The sequence below is a fragment of the Hyperolius riggenbachi genome, chromosome 10, assembly GCF_040937935.1.
Source record: "Hyperolius riggenbachi isolate aHypRig1 chromosome 10, aHypRig1.pri, whole genome shotgun sequence".
In the NCBI taxonomy this organism is placed as follows: domain Eukaryota; kingdom Metazoa; phylum Chordata; class Amphibia; order Anura; family Hyperoliidae; genus Hyperolius; species Hyperolius riggenbachi.
In genome coordinates this window covers 37,952,617-37,973,149 of record NC_090655.1, presented here as the reverse complement: position 1 = coordinate 37,973,149, position 20,533 = coordinate 37,952,617, and the positions used below count along the sequence as shown (strand labels likewise).

General features: G+C 46.0%; 1 protein-coding gene across 3 annotated transcripts in view; it reads right to left on the bottom strand.

Annotated features, from left to right (window-relative positions):
- The window catches only part of DNTT (DNA nucleotidylexotransferase), a 614,660-nt gene that overhangs the window by 478,022 nt on the left and 116,105 nt on the right, over positions 1-20,533 (bottom strand). For all 3 annotated transcript variants that reach the window (XM_068258688.1, XM_068258686.1, XM_068258687.1), the window contains exon 2: positions 9,294-9,465. In XM_068258688.1, the coding sequence (XP_068114789.1) occupies positions 9,294-9,465 (172 nt within the window). The remainder of the gene's footprint in view (positions 1-9,293; positions 9,466-20,533) is intronic.

Below are 20,533 nucleotides of genomic sequence, written 5' to 3'. Positions count from 1 at the left end.
AAAATGTGGTTCTACAAAGTATTGACTCAGGGGGCCGAATAATTACGCACACCCCATGTCAGGAACCGGCCCGCGGCACGCCTGCGTATACGGTTCCCGACTGCGGGTTTGACCAGATTAAGCGGGGAACAGCCTTATTTAAGCTACAAACAAGGCTGGAACCCCTCAAAACACCTCTCACTGCCACCACTAGCGTTGCTAGACACTTCCACTCTGCTGTCGAGTCCTCAGCGCGCACTCCGCGTTTTCGTATTTGGGTCAGCTTTGCGCTTAGGCCAAATACGGGAACGCCACGCACCCACACACACACACAGTTGCAATCTTACACTGTCGTGAAGCAAAGACCCACTAACAGTCGTTCCGAACGATACTGTTAGCTACTCGCACTGGCGTTGTTCGTACGTTGGGTCAGCTGCGCGCTTAGGCCAACGTATGACAAACGCCCCCACACACAATGCAATTACAATTTCCTACGGTAGTGTTGCTCAAGCGTACAATTAGGCATGAACTTATACACGGTTACACTTCAGTCTCTTCTAGGCTATGAGTGTTAGTTTAGTACGGCAGAAGTCAAACTTATTAAATAATAATTTAATATTCTAGAAAAACATAGAACAATGCAGAACTTAATATATACAACAAGATTACAAAAAACAAAGTAAAAATAGTTACAAGATAAAAGTTACAAAGATAACACACACGGATATTTGCGTAAAATAAAAATGGGGATTAAAAAAAAACGTTACCAACTTGAAGGTCTCAAAGTTGTCGGCAGGAGCATGCCGCTTGTTCGACCGGAAGTCGAGATCGACTCTAGCTATGCGCTAACTCCCAGAGCAGATGGTCACTAGGCATTTGCCTCTGCTTTTTATACTCTGAGCTACGCCTGGAGGCTGCAACTTACTTGGGGAGGGGAGGAACTAGGTTTTAATTAAATCTCAGACATATTCCATTTCCAGGTAAAAGTCTACTATACATCAAAGATTGTGAAGTTAGGCTTTCAACTCCAGGTGAAAACTTGATTAAGGCGTTTTCCTGTCTCCGTTCTCAGACATAAATGGGATTTCCAGAGATCCACATACATGAAAAGGGTACTATAGCACACACACAAAACAAAAGACTTCCTTCACTTCCAATCTCCCCAGGTTACAGGTGACAATTGATTAAGGCTTTCACATTGCAGCAGGATGTCCTGTGTGATAGGTGACAATTGCTCCCAAACACAATACACCTCGGAGACATTATTCAGACAACATGGTCTGACCACCTGTATAGGCTTCACAGCAACTAATTAAGGGTTTCCTAATTAGAAGCAGACAATGATAGGTAATTTTCACTTTATACGGAATTCCAGGAAGACTGGCTAACAGACAATCCCATATGATAGTCAAAAAAAATGAAGGAAATATGTTCCTGTTATCCTTAATATCATCAGCACCTCAATATATCTCCACACCCCACTTTGCAGTTATTTATTTGTAAAAAATGTTTGGAATGATGTATGATTTTCGATCCACTTCTCACATGTACAGCACTTTGTATTGGTCTTTCACGTGAAACTCCAATAAAATTGATGCATGTTTGTGGCAGTAATGTGACAAAATGTGGAAAACTCCACGGGGGCCGAATACTTTTGCAACCCACTGTATGATAGTGCAGTTTCTAGTAGAGAAAAAAGATTAATGTTGGCCACTAATGATCCAATCTTTTTCATCCAATCTTACCATTTCTATGTAAGATAAGGGACTGCCTAAATTATTCATTCAATGCATTCACTTAATTTACATTTCTATTACACAGATTTGGTAAAGCTGGATGAAAATGATTGGATCATTAGTGGCCACCATAAGGGAGGAAATAACATCAGGGTTGGTGTCAGTCGGAAGCCATAAAACGGAAAATGCCTGCAACGGTGTTCTCTTTATTTACTTTAAGATTCCCTGAAATAAAAATGTGGAAAATACGATACATAGGTTATGTAAATAGAATAAGTATTTATCTTCAAATACCGTATATCTACATGTTTTTTTTCCTGGGGTAGTATGACTGTCCCTGTTGCTTTAAAGGGGAACTGAAGAGAGAGGTATATGGAGGCTGTCATGTTTATTTCCTTTTAATCAATACCAGTTGCCTGGCAGCCCTGCTGGTCTATTTCTCTGCAGTAGTATCTGATTAAAACCAGAAACAAGCATGCAGCTAGTCTTGTCAGACTGAAACACTGAAACACCTGATCTGCTGCATGCTTGTTCAGGGGCTATGGCTAATTGTATTAGAGGCAGAGGATCAGCAGGGCTGCCAGGCAACTGGTATTGTCTAAAAGGAAATAAACATGACAGCCTCCATATACCTCTCTCTTCAGTTCCCCTTTAAGGGACAAAAAAATTCTTACAAGATATCAAAGACAAATGTTATCGTTATGTGAAACCCAATCCAGTGACACCTTTGTGAGTTCACCTTTAAATTTAAAATGTAAAGCAACCTGCTGGGTTTTAGATAAAAACTGGAGAAATAAGAAAAAAAGACAGAGGCAGAATGGAAAAACACCGCTCCGACTAAAGGATCATAGAAATGAAATAGACCGGCAGAACCTTTTCCATAATGTGCTCTGCAGCCGTGACCTCTCAAGATTAAAACCCAGCTGGGAATTTATAGACAGGAGTTCCTCACCGAGGGCTGGAGAGGAAAACAAAATTCACCAATGCCCTTTCCAGTGGCTGGCATAGCGTACACACTTCATATGTTAATTACAAGAGAGGCGCCCATTTATCATATACCGGGGCAAAATGCGCGGGGAAATTATACCAGTGATGACACGCTCTGAGCCAGAAGATTTATGATCATTGCTCCAGAATTTATAGCCTGTTAAGGAAATCTTTCCCTATTAAAATGCCAATAGCAAATCACTTACAAACTGACTTGATCATAAGAAAAGGTCATTTAGCAATGGGCTTCATATTTTACTAGGTGTGATTTCAACTTTATTTTCATTCACATTAAAGCTTTGAAACTATATATATATTTTCTATCAGGGATTTAATACTGATCCCTTTCAGTCTGTTTTACTTAAAGAGACTCCGTAACAAAAATTGCATCCTGTTTTTTATCATCCTACAAGTTCCAAAAGCTATTCTAATGTGTTCTGGCTTACTGCAGCGCGTTCTACTATCACCATCTCTGTAATAAATCAACTTATCTCTCTTTTGTCAGACTTGTCAGCCTGTGTCTGGAAGGCTGCCAAGTTCTTCAGTGTTGTGGTTCTGTGATGCATCTCCCCCCTCCAGGCCCCTCTCTGCACACTGCTGTGTGTTATTTAGTTTAGTGCAGCTTCTCTCTGCTCTATTATCTTTTACAAGCTGGATAAATCCTCCTCTGAGCTGGCTGGGCTTTCACATACTGAGGAATTACATACAGGCACAGCTGTCTGCACTCTGTAGGAAGAAACAGCCTGACACTTCAGTGGAAGATAGCTGCAGGGGGAAAGAAACACACAAATGATCTCTTGAGACTCAAAAGGAAGGGTGTATACAGCCTGCTTGTGTATGGATGTATTTTCTATGTGTGGACATGCTGTACATCAACCTACTTCCTGTTTTGGTGGCCATTTTGTTTGTTTATAAACAAACTTTTTAAAACTGTTTTTAACCACTTTTAATGCGGCGAGGAGCGGCGAAATTGTGACAGAGGGTAATAGGAGATGTCCCCTAACGCACTGGTATGTTTACTTTTGTGCGATTTTAACAATACAGATTCTCTTTAAAGAGACTCTGTAACAAAATTTTCATCCTTATTTCTTCTATCCTGTAAGTTCCTATACCTGTTCTAATGTGGTCTGTCTAACTGCAGCCTTTCCTATTTGCACAGTGGCTGTATTATCTCTGCTATATGATCTAATCTTCTCTCCTCTGACGGCTGAGGCTGGAATGTGTGGAATGTGCTGCACTGCTTGTGATTGGCTAGAAGCTATACACACCCTCTCCAGGCCCCCTGCACACTCTGTATGACTCACACACTCAGCTCTTCTCAGGGTATCACTTGCCATGTATTTTGTTTGTACACTGGATAAAAATGGCAATTACAATCCAGGATTGCAGCAGGGAGAGGCAGAAACAGCACAGAGGGGCCCAGGAGAACATAATGAATAGTATGGTATGCTTGTTATTGTAAGAATTTTAGAGTACAGATTCTCTTTAAGTATCTCCAGTGGGGATTTTATAAGTGATCCAGCAAACCTAGAGCAGGATCATCCACCAGGCAACCTAGGTAGGGTGCTAGTGGCTGTCAAGGGGCCTACCGGCCACCTTCTTTGACCAGTGTGCATATGCAGTAGTATCAATCCGATTTAGAACTTGCCCATGTTCACTTTTTTTCATTGCAAGTGTTAATAGACCAGTCCTTTATCATTGCAGTCAGTTATTTTTGAAAGCTAACTAGAGGTCATAACACTTCTGTTAGGCTGTGCCAACACTCCTGATAGCAGTAAAGTGGTGAAATGTTCAATAGGTTGCCATTTCTCTTTGTAGGAGCTGAAGAAACAACAGCCATGTCCATGTAACATCCTGATTCCCACCCAACACATAGCTTTTCCATTATTAAATTATGCCTGAATTGAGAGGTACTGTATATGGAGGCTGCCATAATCATTACCGGTTGCATGGCGTCCTGCTGATGTTTCATGCATTAAATAGCATGTGACTTGAGTCAGAGCACCTGATGTGCATGCTTGTTCAGGGTTTATGGCTAAAAGTATTAGAGATAGAGGATCAGCTGGAAAGCCAGGCAATATGCATTGCATTTTGGAAATAAGTATGACACCTTCCAAATCCCTCTCAGTTCAGGTGTCAGGAGTCCTTTACAACTAAAATTCAAGAGTATGGATCTTAGTTGTAAAGTTTTATTTATCATTAGGTCTACAAAAATAATGACGGTAATGTATAACTCATTTGTTTAATTTTACTCCAGGTACCTGTACGGGAAAAACCCTGTACGGGGTACTTACCTCGGGAGGGGGAAGTCTCATTAGGATCCAGAGGTTTCGCCCTTCCGAGGTAAGTATCCCATAGGGGCTCTTTTTTTCCTTACAGGTACATTTAAAATGCAAGCCTGAAGTGTCCTCTCCTGCAGCCCCGATCCAGCGCTGGCAAGCCCCTGATAATCACCAACAAACTTGTCGGTGATGCCGGCTCCAGGACCATAACAATCCCGTAAGAGCCTCATGCATGTGTACTTGCAGCTTTTTGTTCGGGTCCAGGCAGAAATAGCCAAGCCCGATCGTATACGCTCTACATTTAAAGTAGATTGAAGTACAGCTAGACTAAAACCTAAAGCAAACCTGTAACTTTAGGTGAGGCAAAAGTTAGATACTTACATCAGTACAGGGAATTCTCTAGATACTACAGTGGCTTTCCACGTTATCCTGCAGACCACCGCTAGACGCCGTGAAAGGTAGTCAACAAGGGCTTGTTGACGGAGCCTGGCGCACTGCACTGGTGCAGACTGCTTGTGCTTGAGCTGTTCTGCGTCTGCGCAGTGTGGCGGTGCTTGTTCAGGTATGGCATTGCAGCCATGAGCTTCCAGGTGGTCACGGCTAGGGCTGCTCAAAACCGAAACCGGGAGACATCCGGATAGTTGCTATCCGGATATCTCCCAGTAAACCGGTGCGGGGGGGGGGGTCAATCTTACCTGTCTGACGTCTTCTCCGTCTGTCCCTCGGCGCCTTCCACGATGCGCTCCAAGCGGCGGTCAGGTGATTGCAAACACTTTCTCCTTCAACCCGGAAGGAGGAAGTGTTTGTAATCACCTGACCGCCGCTTAGAGCGTATCGTGGGAGGCGCCGAGGGACAAACAGAGAAGACGTCAGACAGGTAAGATTGACCCCCGCACCGGTTTACTGGGAGATATCCGGATAGCAACTATCCGGATGTCTCCCGGTTTCGGTTTTGAGCAGCCCTAGCCGTGACCACCTGGAAGCTCATGGCTGCAATGCCATACCTGAACAAGCACCGCCACACTGCGCAGACGCAGAACAGCTCAAGCACAAGCAGTCTGCACCAGTGCAGTGCGCCAGGCTCCGTCGACAAGCCCTTGTTGACTACCTTTAAGAGGTCCCACCGCTGGGAAGGCTTCCCTCTACTGAGGTAAGTATCCCAATAGGGCCTATTTTTCCCCTTCAGGTTTCCTTTAGGCTCTCTTTTACACTTGCCTTGCAAGCATGCATTGTGTTACCCTGTTTTACCGCAGGGTTACACAACAGAAATGCAAGGCAATGGGGTCTAGCACACTTACCACATCAAGGAGCGTTCTGCCAGAACTTCCCGATCCTCCGCCAAGCCGCCGCAAAGTCAACAACATGTTACCAGCGGATTTCCGCAGCGAAGCAGCGGCAGCGGAAGTAATGAAAGTCAATGGGTGATGCAGAAAATGTAATTTTTTGAGGGCAGCGAAGAAGCGTGAATATGATCAGGAAACTTGGGAATCCCAGTAATGTACTTCCGGGCCAGCAGGGAATGCGTCACTGGGCAAGGGGGGCGGTGTTATGCATATGACCCTGTCTGAGCATTCCGCTGCATGGTCATATGAATGCTGTTTTCTGCGGTGCAATGCGATGGGGCGGACCATCGCAACACAATGGCCAGGTCTAAAACTAGCCGAAAGTGGGCAAACACGTCACTTATACTTCACTTATCTACTTTCTAATGCACCAAAAGTTCGCAAAGTACCTCGGGACTAACTTGTTACTTTCCTCACTTTAAAAAGAAAAATCATTAGACATGAGTCAACCCTGCATGATGCTGCTGACCTTATTACCATATTAATAGGACCGGCTGTTGCAGGGAAATGAGGATCCAGCCTTCATTTGCATATCATGCACTACAAAGCCTCCGTTTTGTACAACGTTCCCTCCAAGTGTTCAAAGTTTAATTTTCTACGATGGAGAGCTTGAAATAGCAGAACCTAAACTACCAGCAGCCAACCTGCAGCGGGCCTCTTGATAACAAGTGTCATGGATGGTCCGGAGAGCTGGATTCCAGGCTGCCTCCGCACCAGCTGCCCTGTGTTCTCGGCGAGCGGGCTGTGACTCGCGGATCTGTGGTTGTCCTCCTCATTGTCATGCACGTATTTACACCACTTCCTCGGCAGCAGGTCTTCTGTGAGCGTGGCAAGCGCATTCTCGTCGCTGAGAGAGCAAACACGTTTTCTGGCTTGCAATTGTTCTAAGCCTGACAGCGAAGGCTCCATCTGCCGTGTTGCTTCTTTTTTTGTTGGCTTAATTAGAGTGCTGTTTACAGTGTTGATATTTAAAATTAGAAAGGAAGAAATTAAAGTGGCCGCATCGTTAGCAAAGTACGCAGGCTGTTCTTGATAATCTGCAAATGTTAGTTGCCTGCTTGTAAGTTCCTTAAAGCTGAATTCTCATCTGACGATGGATTGGGAAAACTCACAGGGTCACGCGACAGCACGTGACGGGTGTGAATGGGAGTTCAAACAATTGTGGCACTTTGTGTAAGAGTCATTGGGGGTCATTGGGGATCTTAAAGATCCAATCTGCTGTGACGGTCGTTATCGCTGTGCGTCACAAAGCATCGTTCGCCTATTTGTGCGCCTGAGATCGCGGAAACCAGAGATTTAAAAAAAAATTGCCGGTCGTCAGAAGAATTGCTGACAAAATAGTAAGGTGGGTACAGTTCTTATGAAGAGCTTCTGAGATGCTCCCCAAATAGTGAGCAAGAGGACTGGGAGCCATGGTGGCGGTTTGGGCGCTTATGTTCAGCTTGCAAGCTTTATCAGTAGAGAAACAATGAAATAGGCAGTGGCACTGGGGACTGAACAATCGGAAATCTAAAGGTACACACACATGTACAATTAGTGTCGGGTAGGAGGGAAGGCAGTGGATCATTCTGTTTCTTAGCAACAAGATAGAACACATGAGTCGCTTTGTGAGTCGAATGACCTTGGACTACTGCAGTTACTGTGCGTAGGCCGGTGCAATGACACTCTCTGCTGCCCATCAAGCTTTGCTGCTACGTCATCATATTTTCTTATGCGCATGCACAGCTCATATCAGCTTATGCTGCTGCCATTTTCTGCTGATATCTTCACAGCACGTGCCACAGATCTATTCTGGGATGCCCTGGATGTCCCCCAGACAGAGTCAGAGCTGTAGTGCCTCAAGGCCGGGCATGCTGTGAGCTGTGATGCATCAATGGGGGGAGCCGGAGCGGACTGCGCAGTCCGCTCCGGCCCACGTGGCAGTGATTGACAGCACCGCTCACGCAGGGGCAGTACAGAGCGACCTGGAGGTTGCTCTGACGTCATCGCCGGGGACCGGGACGGACTTGTGGCGAACGGCTGCGGGCAGAGCTGCGGCGAGGGACGTCCTGGGAGCTTTGGAGCTGGAGGAAGCGTGTACCTCATTGATATCAATGTTTTATACCATCTAGTGGAAGTCCCTAGAATGGTTTGAATTGTACTGTTTAAATTTAATACAAATTTATTCAACTTTTTGCATTAGAGAACTTGAGTACTAGTGTATCCTCTATAATAAAATCCCAGAGTCCCTGCATCCTCTCCTGTCCATGGGTCCATGTGTTTGTGCTACTGCACATTTGAGTCATGTGGGCGGATGTTGGAGAGCAAGAGGAGCAAGAGGAGCGCAGCCGTGTGCACGTGCGGCTTGCAGTGCACGCTCGAGGTTATGAACGCAGCTTGCGCCGTGGGCAAGGTGGTGGTGAAGGGGGGAGTCAAAGCTGAGCCCTAGCGCCAGTTTTAAACAGGCAGGCTTATGCCTAGTCTTTGTATATAGTTACTATTGTTTATGGGTCATGCTCACTTTTTACATTGACTCATACACATATCCCACATATTGCACAACCAACCACACAACAAGTTGCTTACATGCGAAGTACGTACAAACACGCAAACCAACTAAACAACCAACTCACTTAAATACTATGCAAGCAAGCTAAACGACAACATGTCCGCATTCAAAACCAACTGGTACACATTTGGCCAGCCTGCAAGATAGTTGTGCAGGTTGATCCACCGGTTGGATCTGACAAACAATCTGCTATCAGTTGGTCGTCTTGTTGTTTGCCAGCCGTACACACACCCAACTGTCTTCTAACAGACCAGGTTTGATGGTTTGATGGTTTGGACGTATGTACGAGCCTTAACATCAAAATACTGGATTGTGTGGGTGTGCATACCATGGGTGTATATCCAAATAATATAAAACCAAATCTTAACTCACAGAAACATCATGACTATGCTGCACCATAACTGAGAATAACGCTTACCAGTTGGTGTCGGCTTTCTATCCTTATAGGACACCCGGCTCCCATGCACTCTGTAAACCAGGAGATGTCCACAATCTGACATTTCACCACTCCGGCCAGCTTCTTAGACTTCAGCCATTCCAGCACTTCAGCTCCAGAGTTGTTTTCAGCCACGATATGCGTGACGCTATCTCTAAGAGATGACAGGAGATATTCAGCCTTTAATATCATCCTTACATAAAGAGAACAGGCACATTTATCTACTGTAAGGACATTTCACCAATGTGATTTCTTTATTACTTTCAGATACAGACATTTCAGCCTGTCTGAACCAGAACAGCTATAACTTAATGAGGTGCAGCCATCAGGGCCGGTTCTAGACTTTTTTGCCGCTCGAGGCAACACCATTGTGTCTTGTTTTTGTGGCGGTTATCGGAAGCTCAGGGCTGTGGTCGCTCTGAGCAATTTTGCTTCCTTGTTCATAGCTCTTGGTGTGATCTGTGTACTTCCTCCACAAGAGCATTCCGCTCTACTACCTAATATTACTCAGCTGCATAGTCTTGTTTGCTCTGGTGGTACTCTGGCTTTCTCTGCCTCAGCCGCTATATCTTGAAGGCTACGACCTGGGGGTAACCGAAGTCAGGAGACATATTCCGTGTCCTGTTCAAGCGGGGGCTTGTCTATAGGTGAAGACGTGGGCCGAGCTCAGAGCTACGGCAATAGATTGGGGTATAGCAGCTGAAAGAAAGCAGGAGATCTGCCAGGCATTACACCCATCATGTGGGAACCTATTTCCAACAATAACAGCGCTCCAACAAGGCAGAAAGGATCTAGGAGATAATCCTCCAAAAGTTGACACCAATTTAGCAAGCTCCACAACTCGTGGGACAAGTGTACTGGAAAACAAGATAAAAGAGGAGCTCTCTATGGTGCATTAACGTTTTATTGTTGAATAAAAAGGATACAAAATTGCACTTACAAGATGCAAATGCTTTCAAAGCATATCACCCATATAGTGTAGTCAGAGATCCCTTCTCCTCTCTCCTCCTTCTGAATCCCTCAGCTGTGGCCAATAGCAAGGGAGTCCAGGTGTGCAACGGACCATCGGGGCGGGGTGAAGTGGAAAGGGCCTCGATCACAGTGCCTGCAGCATCATGACGCGTTTCAGCATGCTTACGCCTTCATCAGATGATGCTGCAGGCTCAGACACTAGATTTAAAGAAAACCTGAACTGAAAATTAAAGTCAAAATAAACATACACAAGTCATACTTACCACTCGTGTAATCTACTCCTCAATCTCTCTTTCCTTTCCAGCGTCCGATTTGTCCACTGTCACCAAGGGAATTCCCCGTCCTCCATTTTGAAAGTGGCCATTACCCCATAACAGCTTTCTGGTCAGCACACTGTTAAACTGTACCATTGTCCACTTGAGCCATAGGAAAACATAGACATTACTTGGCACATCAGTTGTCCTCTCAGCTATAACTGACAGCAACTGATAAATAACCGACAGCAACTGATATATTTCAATTCTGACAAAATGTTGTCAGAACTGGAAGGGGTCATTGTCAGAAGAAAATGGTGAGCTTCTGAGAGGAACTGATGGAAAGGTAACTATGTAATGTTCATTTGAAGTTACCTCATGTGTTTATTTTAAATAATTTTACTCAGTACAGGTTCTCTTTAAGTACGCCGAAACGCGTAAGTACGCCGAAACGCGTCATGATGCTGCAGGCACTGTGATCGAGGCCCTTTCCACTTCACCCCACCCCGATGGTCCGTTGCACACCTGGACTCCCTTGCTATTGGCCACAGCTGAGGGATTCAGAAGGAGGAGAGAGGAGAAGGGATCTCTGACTACACTATATGGGTGTTATGCTTTGAAAAGCATTTGCATCTTGTGAGTGCAATAAAATGTTAATGCACCATGTGGGAACCTACCTGGCTAACCGATAGAGTGGGGAACCTTGTTTCGAAATATGGGTGTTCCCCACTCTATCGGTTAGCCAGGTAGGTTCCCACATGGTGCATTAACATTTTATTGTTGATTAAAAAGGATAAAAAATTGCACTCACAAGATGCAAATGCTTTCAAAGCATAACACCCATATAGTCGAACAATATCAACAATAAAATGTTAATGCACCATGTGGGAACCTACCTGGCTAACCGATAGAGTGGGGAACCTTGTTTCGAAAAGGTAAACGATCGGTGGCCGGGGAGGCAGGGGGGATGCTGCCTGATGCATTACACCACCTGATGCCCGTCATTCAGGTGGCGCCATGGAACAACATCTGCAATTCCTTATGGCTCCCTGATGCACATCACATGACATGCAGAGATGGGAGTCACAAGTGGGAGTTACACTGTACAGCACAGCAGAAGAGAGGCATGAAGATGGCGTGTAGTTAGCGCTGCTGACAACAGGTAATATATGACTCTTTTGCTGCCATGCACTCCATATAAAAGTGGGCCCCCTTAGACTCTGGCCCCCGGCAACAACTGAGGTTGTGGGGGCTATTGTTACACCCCTAAACAGGAAGGTGAGCGTGTAATTTGTTTGGTTCTTTCAGTATTGATAGTGTTACACAGGGCAATCTTCATTCTGTGATAAATGGATCAAGGACTGCCTGAGAAAGAGCAGCAAAAAAGCAACAAAATCAAAAGTTGGTTTTATGTCTAAAAATAAATATATGTTCATATACCTGTGTATAAGCTGACCCACGTATAAGCCGAGGTACCCACTTTTTCTTCAGAAACCAGGAAAAAGTGATTAACTCAGGTATAAGCCCCCCTTCCCACTATAGCTCCCTCCACAGTATAAATAGCTAGATGTGCTTTTAGTATCAGGCATCCCCCTATTCAGTATAAATAGCCAGATGTCCCCCCTGTATTAGTCAGCTGCCCATAGCCAGATGTACCCCCTGTATTGTCCTCCTTCCTGTATCCAGCTGTGCCCCGTTATAAGCATCCCCCTTCCTTAGCCAGATGTGCCCCAGTATGTGCCTGGGAGATTACCTGGAACTGCTGTTGCCTGCATGACGGTGTCGGTCCCCCGTCAGCATGTCAATGCCTGCAGAAATGTCTCCAGCAACTTGTGCTGAATTGGAGTGTGCAGTAGTGACGTCAGAGCCAGATTCCCTCATCAGCCGGTGTGACGCTCTCGATGTGTCTCAAGACGCCTCTAGATGGCATCAAACAGATGAAACACAGCGAGAACGTCACACAGGCTGATGAGGAAACCCTGGCACTGACGTCAATACTGCACAAGTAGCCGGGGACATTTCTGCAGGCATGGACACATTGGTGGGGAGACAAGACACCTTCATGCAGGCAGTAGCAGTTAATCTCCTAGGCACATACTGGGGCACACCTGGCTAAGGAGTAACTGGGGACATTTTGCAGGCATGGGCCCGCTGACAGGGAGACAAGACACCTTCATGCAGGCAGCAGAAGCAGTTCCAAGTAATCTCCCGGCAGCATATGACAAGGGGGTCACTCGGTGGGGGGAGGGGTGACACAGCCTCACACAGCTAACTCATGAATAAGCCGATATATCCAAGAGAGAAGATTGCGCTCCAAATGATGAAATAAGTAACCAATGCAACGGGTTCGCAGTTAATACAAAGTCACCGTCTCTCTGTTTCACCAAATTCAGCCAAATTCACTGCGTTCCACAATCACGTAACCCCCACTACAGAGGTAATACAGATCAACCCTGGAGATAAATCAAAGACCGCACATAGTGCTGAATAACGTTTGAGTTGAGGGACCCCTGCCACCACACTCTTCACCACCGGGATGTGGAGGAGCCTGGTGGTGACACGCTGACGTCAGGTTGGAGGAGAGGCTGTGCACGGTGGTGCAGCCGCTGTTTGTTGCCAAACTATATGCCGATCCCCCAGAACTACATTTTTATCATTGTTTTATAATTTTTATGGGAGTTTTTATATTGGAATAAAACTACTTTTTCTATTGGACCTCTGGAGTTGGAGATTGATCCTTTTGAGACCAGACGGGAACTTGAGTTTAGTACCTTGAGTACTAATACGCAAGTGTTAAAGCATTCGGATGGTGAGTGCATACCCAGAGGGGGGTAGTGCAATTATTACTCCCATCTGTGGGCACATCCCGGTGGAGTGCAGAGTGTGGTGGCAGGGGTCCCTCAAGTCAAACGTTCTTCAGTACTATGTGCGGTCTTTGATTTATCTCCAGGGTTGATCTGTGTTACCTCGGTAGAGGGGATTACTTGATTGTGGAGTGCAGTGAATTTGTCTGAAAAACGTATAAGCCGAGGGATGAGACTTTTCAGCACACTTTGTCGCGAGTATATACGGTACCCCAGCTACAACACAGTTCGAGTATCAGTAGGACATGTGCAGTGAAATCCTTTTTTAATAAAAGCAGAGTTACACTTTATTAATGCCTGCACTTCACAAAGGAATAAGGCACAATGTGCGATGGAAAACATCGGAAAATAAAAAAGAATAAAAAAAAAACACAAATGATCTAGCCATTAGCGATTTATTCTCTACAGCCTGAAAAGCTTATTACCCAGCCTTCACTTCCAACGGCAGATTTCAATGCCGCAAATGAGAATAGGCTGCTGTTTTATGAACAAGGGGATGTCTTAGTAAATAATGAATAATTAATTGAACAGAATTTGGACAACGGGAGTCCTTGTTAATTTATGAATCCCCCACATCCGGAACGCGGCGTGTCTGCCGCAGATTTCTGGCGTCGAAATCTCACTTTTCGAGGCAATTTTTTATTATTGGAAGGAACTCCCATTCCTTTTCCCCCTCTTCCATTTATAGCCAGTAAATCTCACTTGCCAACAGGAACAAATTGCACACATTCCTCTAAGTCTTAATGAGTTCATAAAAAGTCATGGAAATATGAATATTTTAAGACGTATTTATTCCTCCTAGGCAGCACATTCAATTCAAGGTAAGAGTTTTAAAATGATTTTCTCACAAATGTCGCTTCTTAACAGCAACGACTGTTGAAAATGTTCTATTCCTCCAGGAGAGGCTCTTATTGATCCAGTCCAGAGCGAAGCACTTCTCTGGCACTAAGCGGAAGAAAACTTTTTAGGGGTGAAGGTAAGGTAATGATTGGTTCGCGAAAAATCCTAACTCCGTATCATCAATCAGTCATTCCATATTTTAGATGTGTCAGAGTTCCGTGTCTTACTTGGGAACCAGCTATTGGGGAGGTGTGTTTGGCTATCAGAGACAACGAAGAGACGCTTTGCATATTTAGCAGTGATGCATTGTGGGACACCTCAGAGCTCACTTCAACCTTAATAATCGCAAATACCTTCTGTTTTAAGAAGGCAAACTTCTGTTTTCCATAACATTTTAGTAAGGAGGCTTTTTGGTCTCTTTCAGCCGCTTACACACTCCTAGAAGTTCTGGTTCACCATTAGCTTGCTGGGTAATCTGTAGCTGTGGGTGTTTCAAGTCCTACCCCATAGAGCCTTATTAACTTCCTTAGAGGTCATCACGAGTCCAGCTTGGGGTGGAAAAAACATGCTAGGAGTGGTATCCCCGAGCTGAACTTGTGGTAGCGGCTGGGAGGTCTATGTAGAGCAGGTATGTCAAACCGGTTCTACGAGGGCCGAGATCCTCACACATTTTTGATACAGCTCAAATGAATTGATGAGTCTGAATCAGGAAAGGTGTGGTCCATCAGGTAGAACACATTCCTTTCTTTCTCAGTCCATCCTAAACACTGGCATGGATCTGGCCCTCCAGGCCTGGAGTTCGACACGTGATGTAGAGCATTATGCGCAGCGGGTGTTTTTACTCACCTCCCGGGGGATCTGGACATCGGACATCATTCTTCTTCCTCTCCTCTGAGGCTCTGCTTCCCCCTGGTGAGATCATCGTATGTCATCATGATGAAAGCTGGAAATCTCACTATAGGGTTACAGCACCACCCAGAAGACGGAGGGAGAACTGCAGCGCTGGATCCCAGCGAGGCGAATGAGTGCTGGGGCTGTTGCATGCTAAAAATATTTCTCCGCTTTTAGACCCTATTATTCAGAAATAATCAGACTGCAAAGGGGGTTAATCCATGCCATACAGTTGTGAGGATCAACTAATCCAAAACAGTCTGTATACATGTTGGATTAGTTTGGTCCTGTAATGATAACAAGCTGACACATCATTGCATTCCAGCGGTTATGTGTTTAGCTATCAGGGCCAAAAATGCCATGATTTGCATATTTAACAGAGTAGGGTAGTGGGGTGTCTTGACACCCTAAAGAAAAATGACAGGAAACAAAACGGGAGCCCAGTAGTGCAATATGTTTGGATACAGTATTTGTAATGAAAGAGGAAATAGATGCTCTACTCACAAAAGGCGGGTTGCAGACGGGGCAACCAACCACAGGAAGCAGGTGGAGACAATGAACACAACTCCACTCAGAGTGGTCCGGGTGGACCTGGATGCGGTCGCTTTCCTTGATAAAAGTGACAGGTTACCTCTGTGGTGGGGACCACTTGTGGTCTGCCTCAACCCCACCAACAGACTCTGTTGGGGGATGTTAAGAAGCACAATATGGGGAAAGAGGTGCCCTAGTGCCTAGGTTCTCAACATGTGGTACGCGTACCCCAGGGGGTACTTCTGTTGGTTCCAGGGGGTACTCAGGCTTGATATACTTAACCAAGAATAACAAATTTAGAGATTTAGAAAATTATAATTCTTATTTAAACAACACCAAATTAGTATTTTAGCTAATTAAAAGCAATAATAAATGCTTGCACATTGTTTAGAACCAATTATCATGTACTACGATTAAATATATATTTGTCAAGGGGTACTTGTGATCATGTTTGCTATGCTAGGGGGTACTCAATGAGTACAGGGTTTTAAAAGGGGTACACACTAATAAAATGTTGAGAAACACTGCCCTAGTGTATGTATAAAACATACAAATGGACGCAAAACTGAAAGAATGCAACTTTATTTCCAAATAAATGCTCTGTGTTATAGACTGGGCTGTGGGAGCACAGGAGGAGGGCGCATGCAGGGCCGGATTACCGACCAGGCAACAAAAGCAGTCGCTTGGGGCCCCATTCAGAGTCAAAGGGGCCCCATTAGCACATAAACCAGCCCTTGCCATCCTGTCAGCGGTGGTTGGATGGTATAATGGTTAAAGGGACTCTGAGCAGTGCAGTAACTATGGAAAGATGCATATCATTTTAAAGCTCTCTTTCTCCTCTTTCTAATGATATCTAAACGGCTGCTCTATGCCTTTTAGTTTTCGATATTTTCGCGATTTAAATCGCGGCCACAGGACGACTTTTCTCCAAAGTCAGCGGTGGCTGGATGGTATAATGGTTAAAGGGACTCTGAGCAGTGCAGTAGCTATGGAAAGATTCATATCATTTTAAAGCTCTCTTTCTCCTCTTTCCAATGATATATAAACAGCTGCTCTATGCCTTTCAGTTTTCGATATTTTCGTGGTTGAAATCGCAGCCACAGGACGACTTTTCTCCAAAGTCAGCGGTGGCTGGATGGTATAATGGTTAAAGGGACTCTGAGCAGTGCAGTAACTATGGAAAGATTCATATCATTTTAAAGCTCTCTTTCTCCTCTTTCCAATGATTAATAAACAGCTGCTCTATGCCTTTTAGTTTTCGATATTTTCACGATCGAAATCACGGCCACAGGACGACTTTTCTCCAAAGTTGGCAGCTCGATTCAGCACAATGCAATGAAATATAAGGAACCCAGGGGGATATAATTACAAACATCATGCTGGTAGGTGTGAGGATGTAATGAATTAGTTGTGGGTATGCTTAAAGGCATATCCACAGGCACTGCTTGGAGTCCCTTTAAGGGCTCTGCCGCTGACACAGGAGACCAGGGTTCGAATCTCAGCTCTGCCTGTTCAGTAAGCCAGCACCTATTCAGTAGGAGACCGTAGGCAAGTCTCTCTAACACTGCTACTGCCTATAGGGCGCGTCCTAGTGGCTGCAGCTCTGGCGCTTTGAGTCCACCAGGAGAAAAGCGCGATATAAATGTTATTTGTCTTGTCTTGTCAAATGATGCCGTGCGCTGCTGATTGTCTTCAGAGCCAGGCTCTCCTCCTAGGTCCCCCTCCTGCTACTGTGCGCTCTGCCGCTGCCCACTCCACCCTCCCTTCCCACAGAGAACCACAGCTGCAGCAAGAATGATAGCAGCAGATGGCAAACGCTCACTCGCCTATCCATGATCCTCTTCTACAGTGCAGCCGCTCGCTCTGAACTTCCTGATTCTCAGATCAGACATGAAGTAGGAAGTAGTAATAGTAGTAGTAACAGAGCGGCAGCACTCTAGAGGAGACAGATGGGCTCCGGATGACGGGACCTCTATTGCTTGGATCGCAATAGGTGAATGTGATTCATCTGGTGCTGTCATTCTCCCCCACTGCGGCTGCCTTCTCTGCTGGACTATCGTATTCACTGGGATGGAGGCTGCATGGTGGCTGTCTAGTTTGGGAGGAAATTGGTTGTTCGGTGGTGGGAGTGGTTATGTAATTCTGTCTGGGGAACGGCTTCCGGTTTGGCGGTGTCCAAAGCTTTCTGCTATTGCCAGGCTGGAGATGCAGGGGGAAAGTGCTGCTGCTGTGATATCTGGCGCCCTCTTCACAGGGGTGCCCCAGCCCCTGAGTGCAAATGTCCCTGCCATTCATCTCTCACTCTGCATTTTGCCGCTGCTATTCCCTGCATTGTGCACCCACAGAGGAAAGTGTGCTGTTGCCCATAGCAACCAGTAGCTCGGCTGCCCGGTGTGTGCGACATATTGCTGTGCAGCTGCATCTTCTGATTCTATTACGACATGATGGGGGGGCTCAAATCAGTTACTTTGCTTAGGGCCCCATTTAGCCTTAATCCGGCTCTGGGCGCATGCCAGGACACCGGGGGGGGGGGGGGTGTTCCTTATAAGTTGCTCCCTCCTCCTTATAGACTGGACTAAGGAACACAGGATGGGGGCCGCTAACACCCACCAGGGAAGCTATATGGGAGAGGGAAGGGACCATTAACACCACATGGGTAGCTATATTTGGGAGGGAGGGGGTAACTAGGCACCAGATAAGCTATATTGGGGAGGTAGTCGGGTAACCAGACACCAGAGAAGCTACATTGGGAAGGAAGTGGGGGGGGGGGAGTACTAGGCACCAGGGAAGCTAAATGGGGGAGGAAGGGGGTACAGTAGAATTAATGTACGGTCCCTATCTCATTCATTAGCTAGGGACTAAATACATTCTGAATGGATTTAGGCTAAGAACAAACCTACAGTCCCTATCTCATTTGTTAATCCGGAACGAACTGTAAATACAATTTCAAATGTAACAGGCCCCACTTTCATTTCATTGCTCAGGGCCCCACATTACCTAAAACCATTCCTGAATTGAATTCAGCATATCAATGTTAAATGTAATTATGAATTTGTAAAAACTATTCCCCCTCTGGATAGTCACAACTCGGAGGGAGATGTAATTCGTGGTCCAGCAACCACCGGAGCCCTGAATTACCCTTACGTACCCCGCGCAGCATTACATTGCTGCTATGGGGCGCCTAGTTTCGGCGATCGGCGCCAAGCGCCGTGCACCGAAACCACCTGCTTCGAGTTCACTGCTTCCTGCATAGATTAGTAAATGCATAATGGGTGTATTCCTTTTAATTAAAGGACACTCTGTATTGAGCATCTCAACTTCTTCCTGGCTAAGAGCCATACGTGGCTCAAATGTTCAGCATTCTGTTATTCAGGTCTTTATTGGCTGCTGAGTAATCCTAACACACACCGGCATCATCAGTAGTGGAGGTTTAAAGAGTTAAGCAATGGCATTTATAACTTTATTGCAGCATAGCATTCTGCTCAAAGAAATTATTGGAACTCACCATCTCCCCATATGGAATATCTATAATATCAACTCTAAAAATGAGACTAGGCATGTCCGAGTAAGCTCCATGCATGCCCAGTAGAAGGAAGCTACTTGTGCACTTTTTCCCTCTGTTGTAGTTTTGTTCTACTGGGCATGAATGGACCTTACTGGCATATGCCCATTCTCGATAAGTGAGTACATGGAAGGAGCATAGCCATAAGAAATCTTGTCGACAAATTCTAGTCAAATACGTTTAGAGGTACTCAGCACTGGAATAGTGGGCTGTAGGAGGGTCTGGGAGTCCCACTACTACTGAGGTAAGTATGTTATTTTTTCTTGTTTTTTTTTCATCAGATATGCATTAAGATTAAATGTTAATTGGTAAGCTGAAACGTGTAGACTCTTATCTCAATGGGTACTTTGTACAGTTAGTCCTTAAAGGGACCCTGAGCAGTACCCTACAATCGAAAATTTCACTTACCTGGGGCTTTCTCCAGCCCACCAAAGCCTGTGAGGTCCCCCGGCGTCCTCCTGGCTCCTCTCCGTGTCCAGCTGGCGGTTCCCGTTACCAGCGACACCCGGGCCAGATATCTCATCGACTCTTCCAGGATCTTGACGCTCCGTGTCATCACATCAGCCACAACGCGTCATCAGGGCAGCCGGCGTGACAGTCCTGCGCATGCACAATTTTCTAACTCTAAACCGCGCATGCGGAGGACTGTCATGCTGGCCGCCGTGATGATGTGTAGTGGCCGGCGTGATGACACCAAATGTCAAGATTCAAAAAGAGTCGGCCCGATACCCGGCCTAGGTGTCACTGGTAACGGGAGCCGCGGTCAGGACCAGGGGCGCCTGAACCAGCAGGCACTACAAGCGACCGCTTGAGGTGCTGGGCATGTCACCAGGCGCAGCTGCGGCCACCCGCAGGCTGCCACTGCTATGTAAACACATTTACTTGCAGAGAAGAGAAGAGGAAAGAGTCTCGAGCGATGAGGGAGATCCCCGCCCCGCCTCCATACACTCCCCCCTCCTCCCCCGGCCTATAGAGGGAGAAACAGAGCTCTGCTCCATGCCTTCACCCCTAAAGCCGTCCCCTCTTCACATAAGTGGCCACTGTGTTTAGTGAGCTGCGGCCCCGCCTCTAATTCCACCCACTTGCCAGCAGAGTTAGGGCGACATGCTGGCCACTCACACTGGCTGACCTTGGCCATGTCCCTGTGTACCTCAAAGACTCGAGAGATGCTAGTCACACTGCACTGAAGTGAATGGAGGGACCGGACCTGTGTGTGTGAGGTAACAGGAAGCCTTCACACACATAGCACAGCAGCCATGAGGGACAGAGACAGAGTAGAGACACAGCTGCAGCACGTGCCAGTAAGAG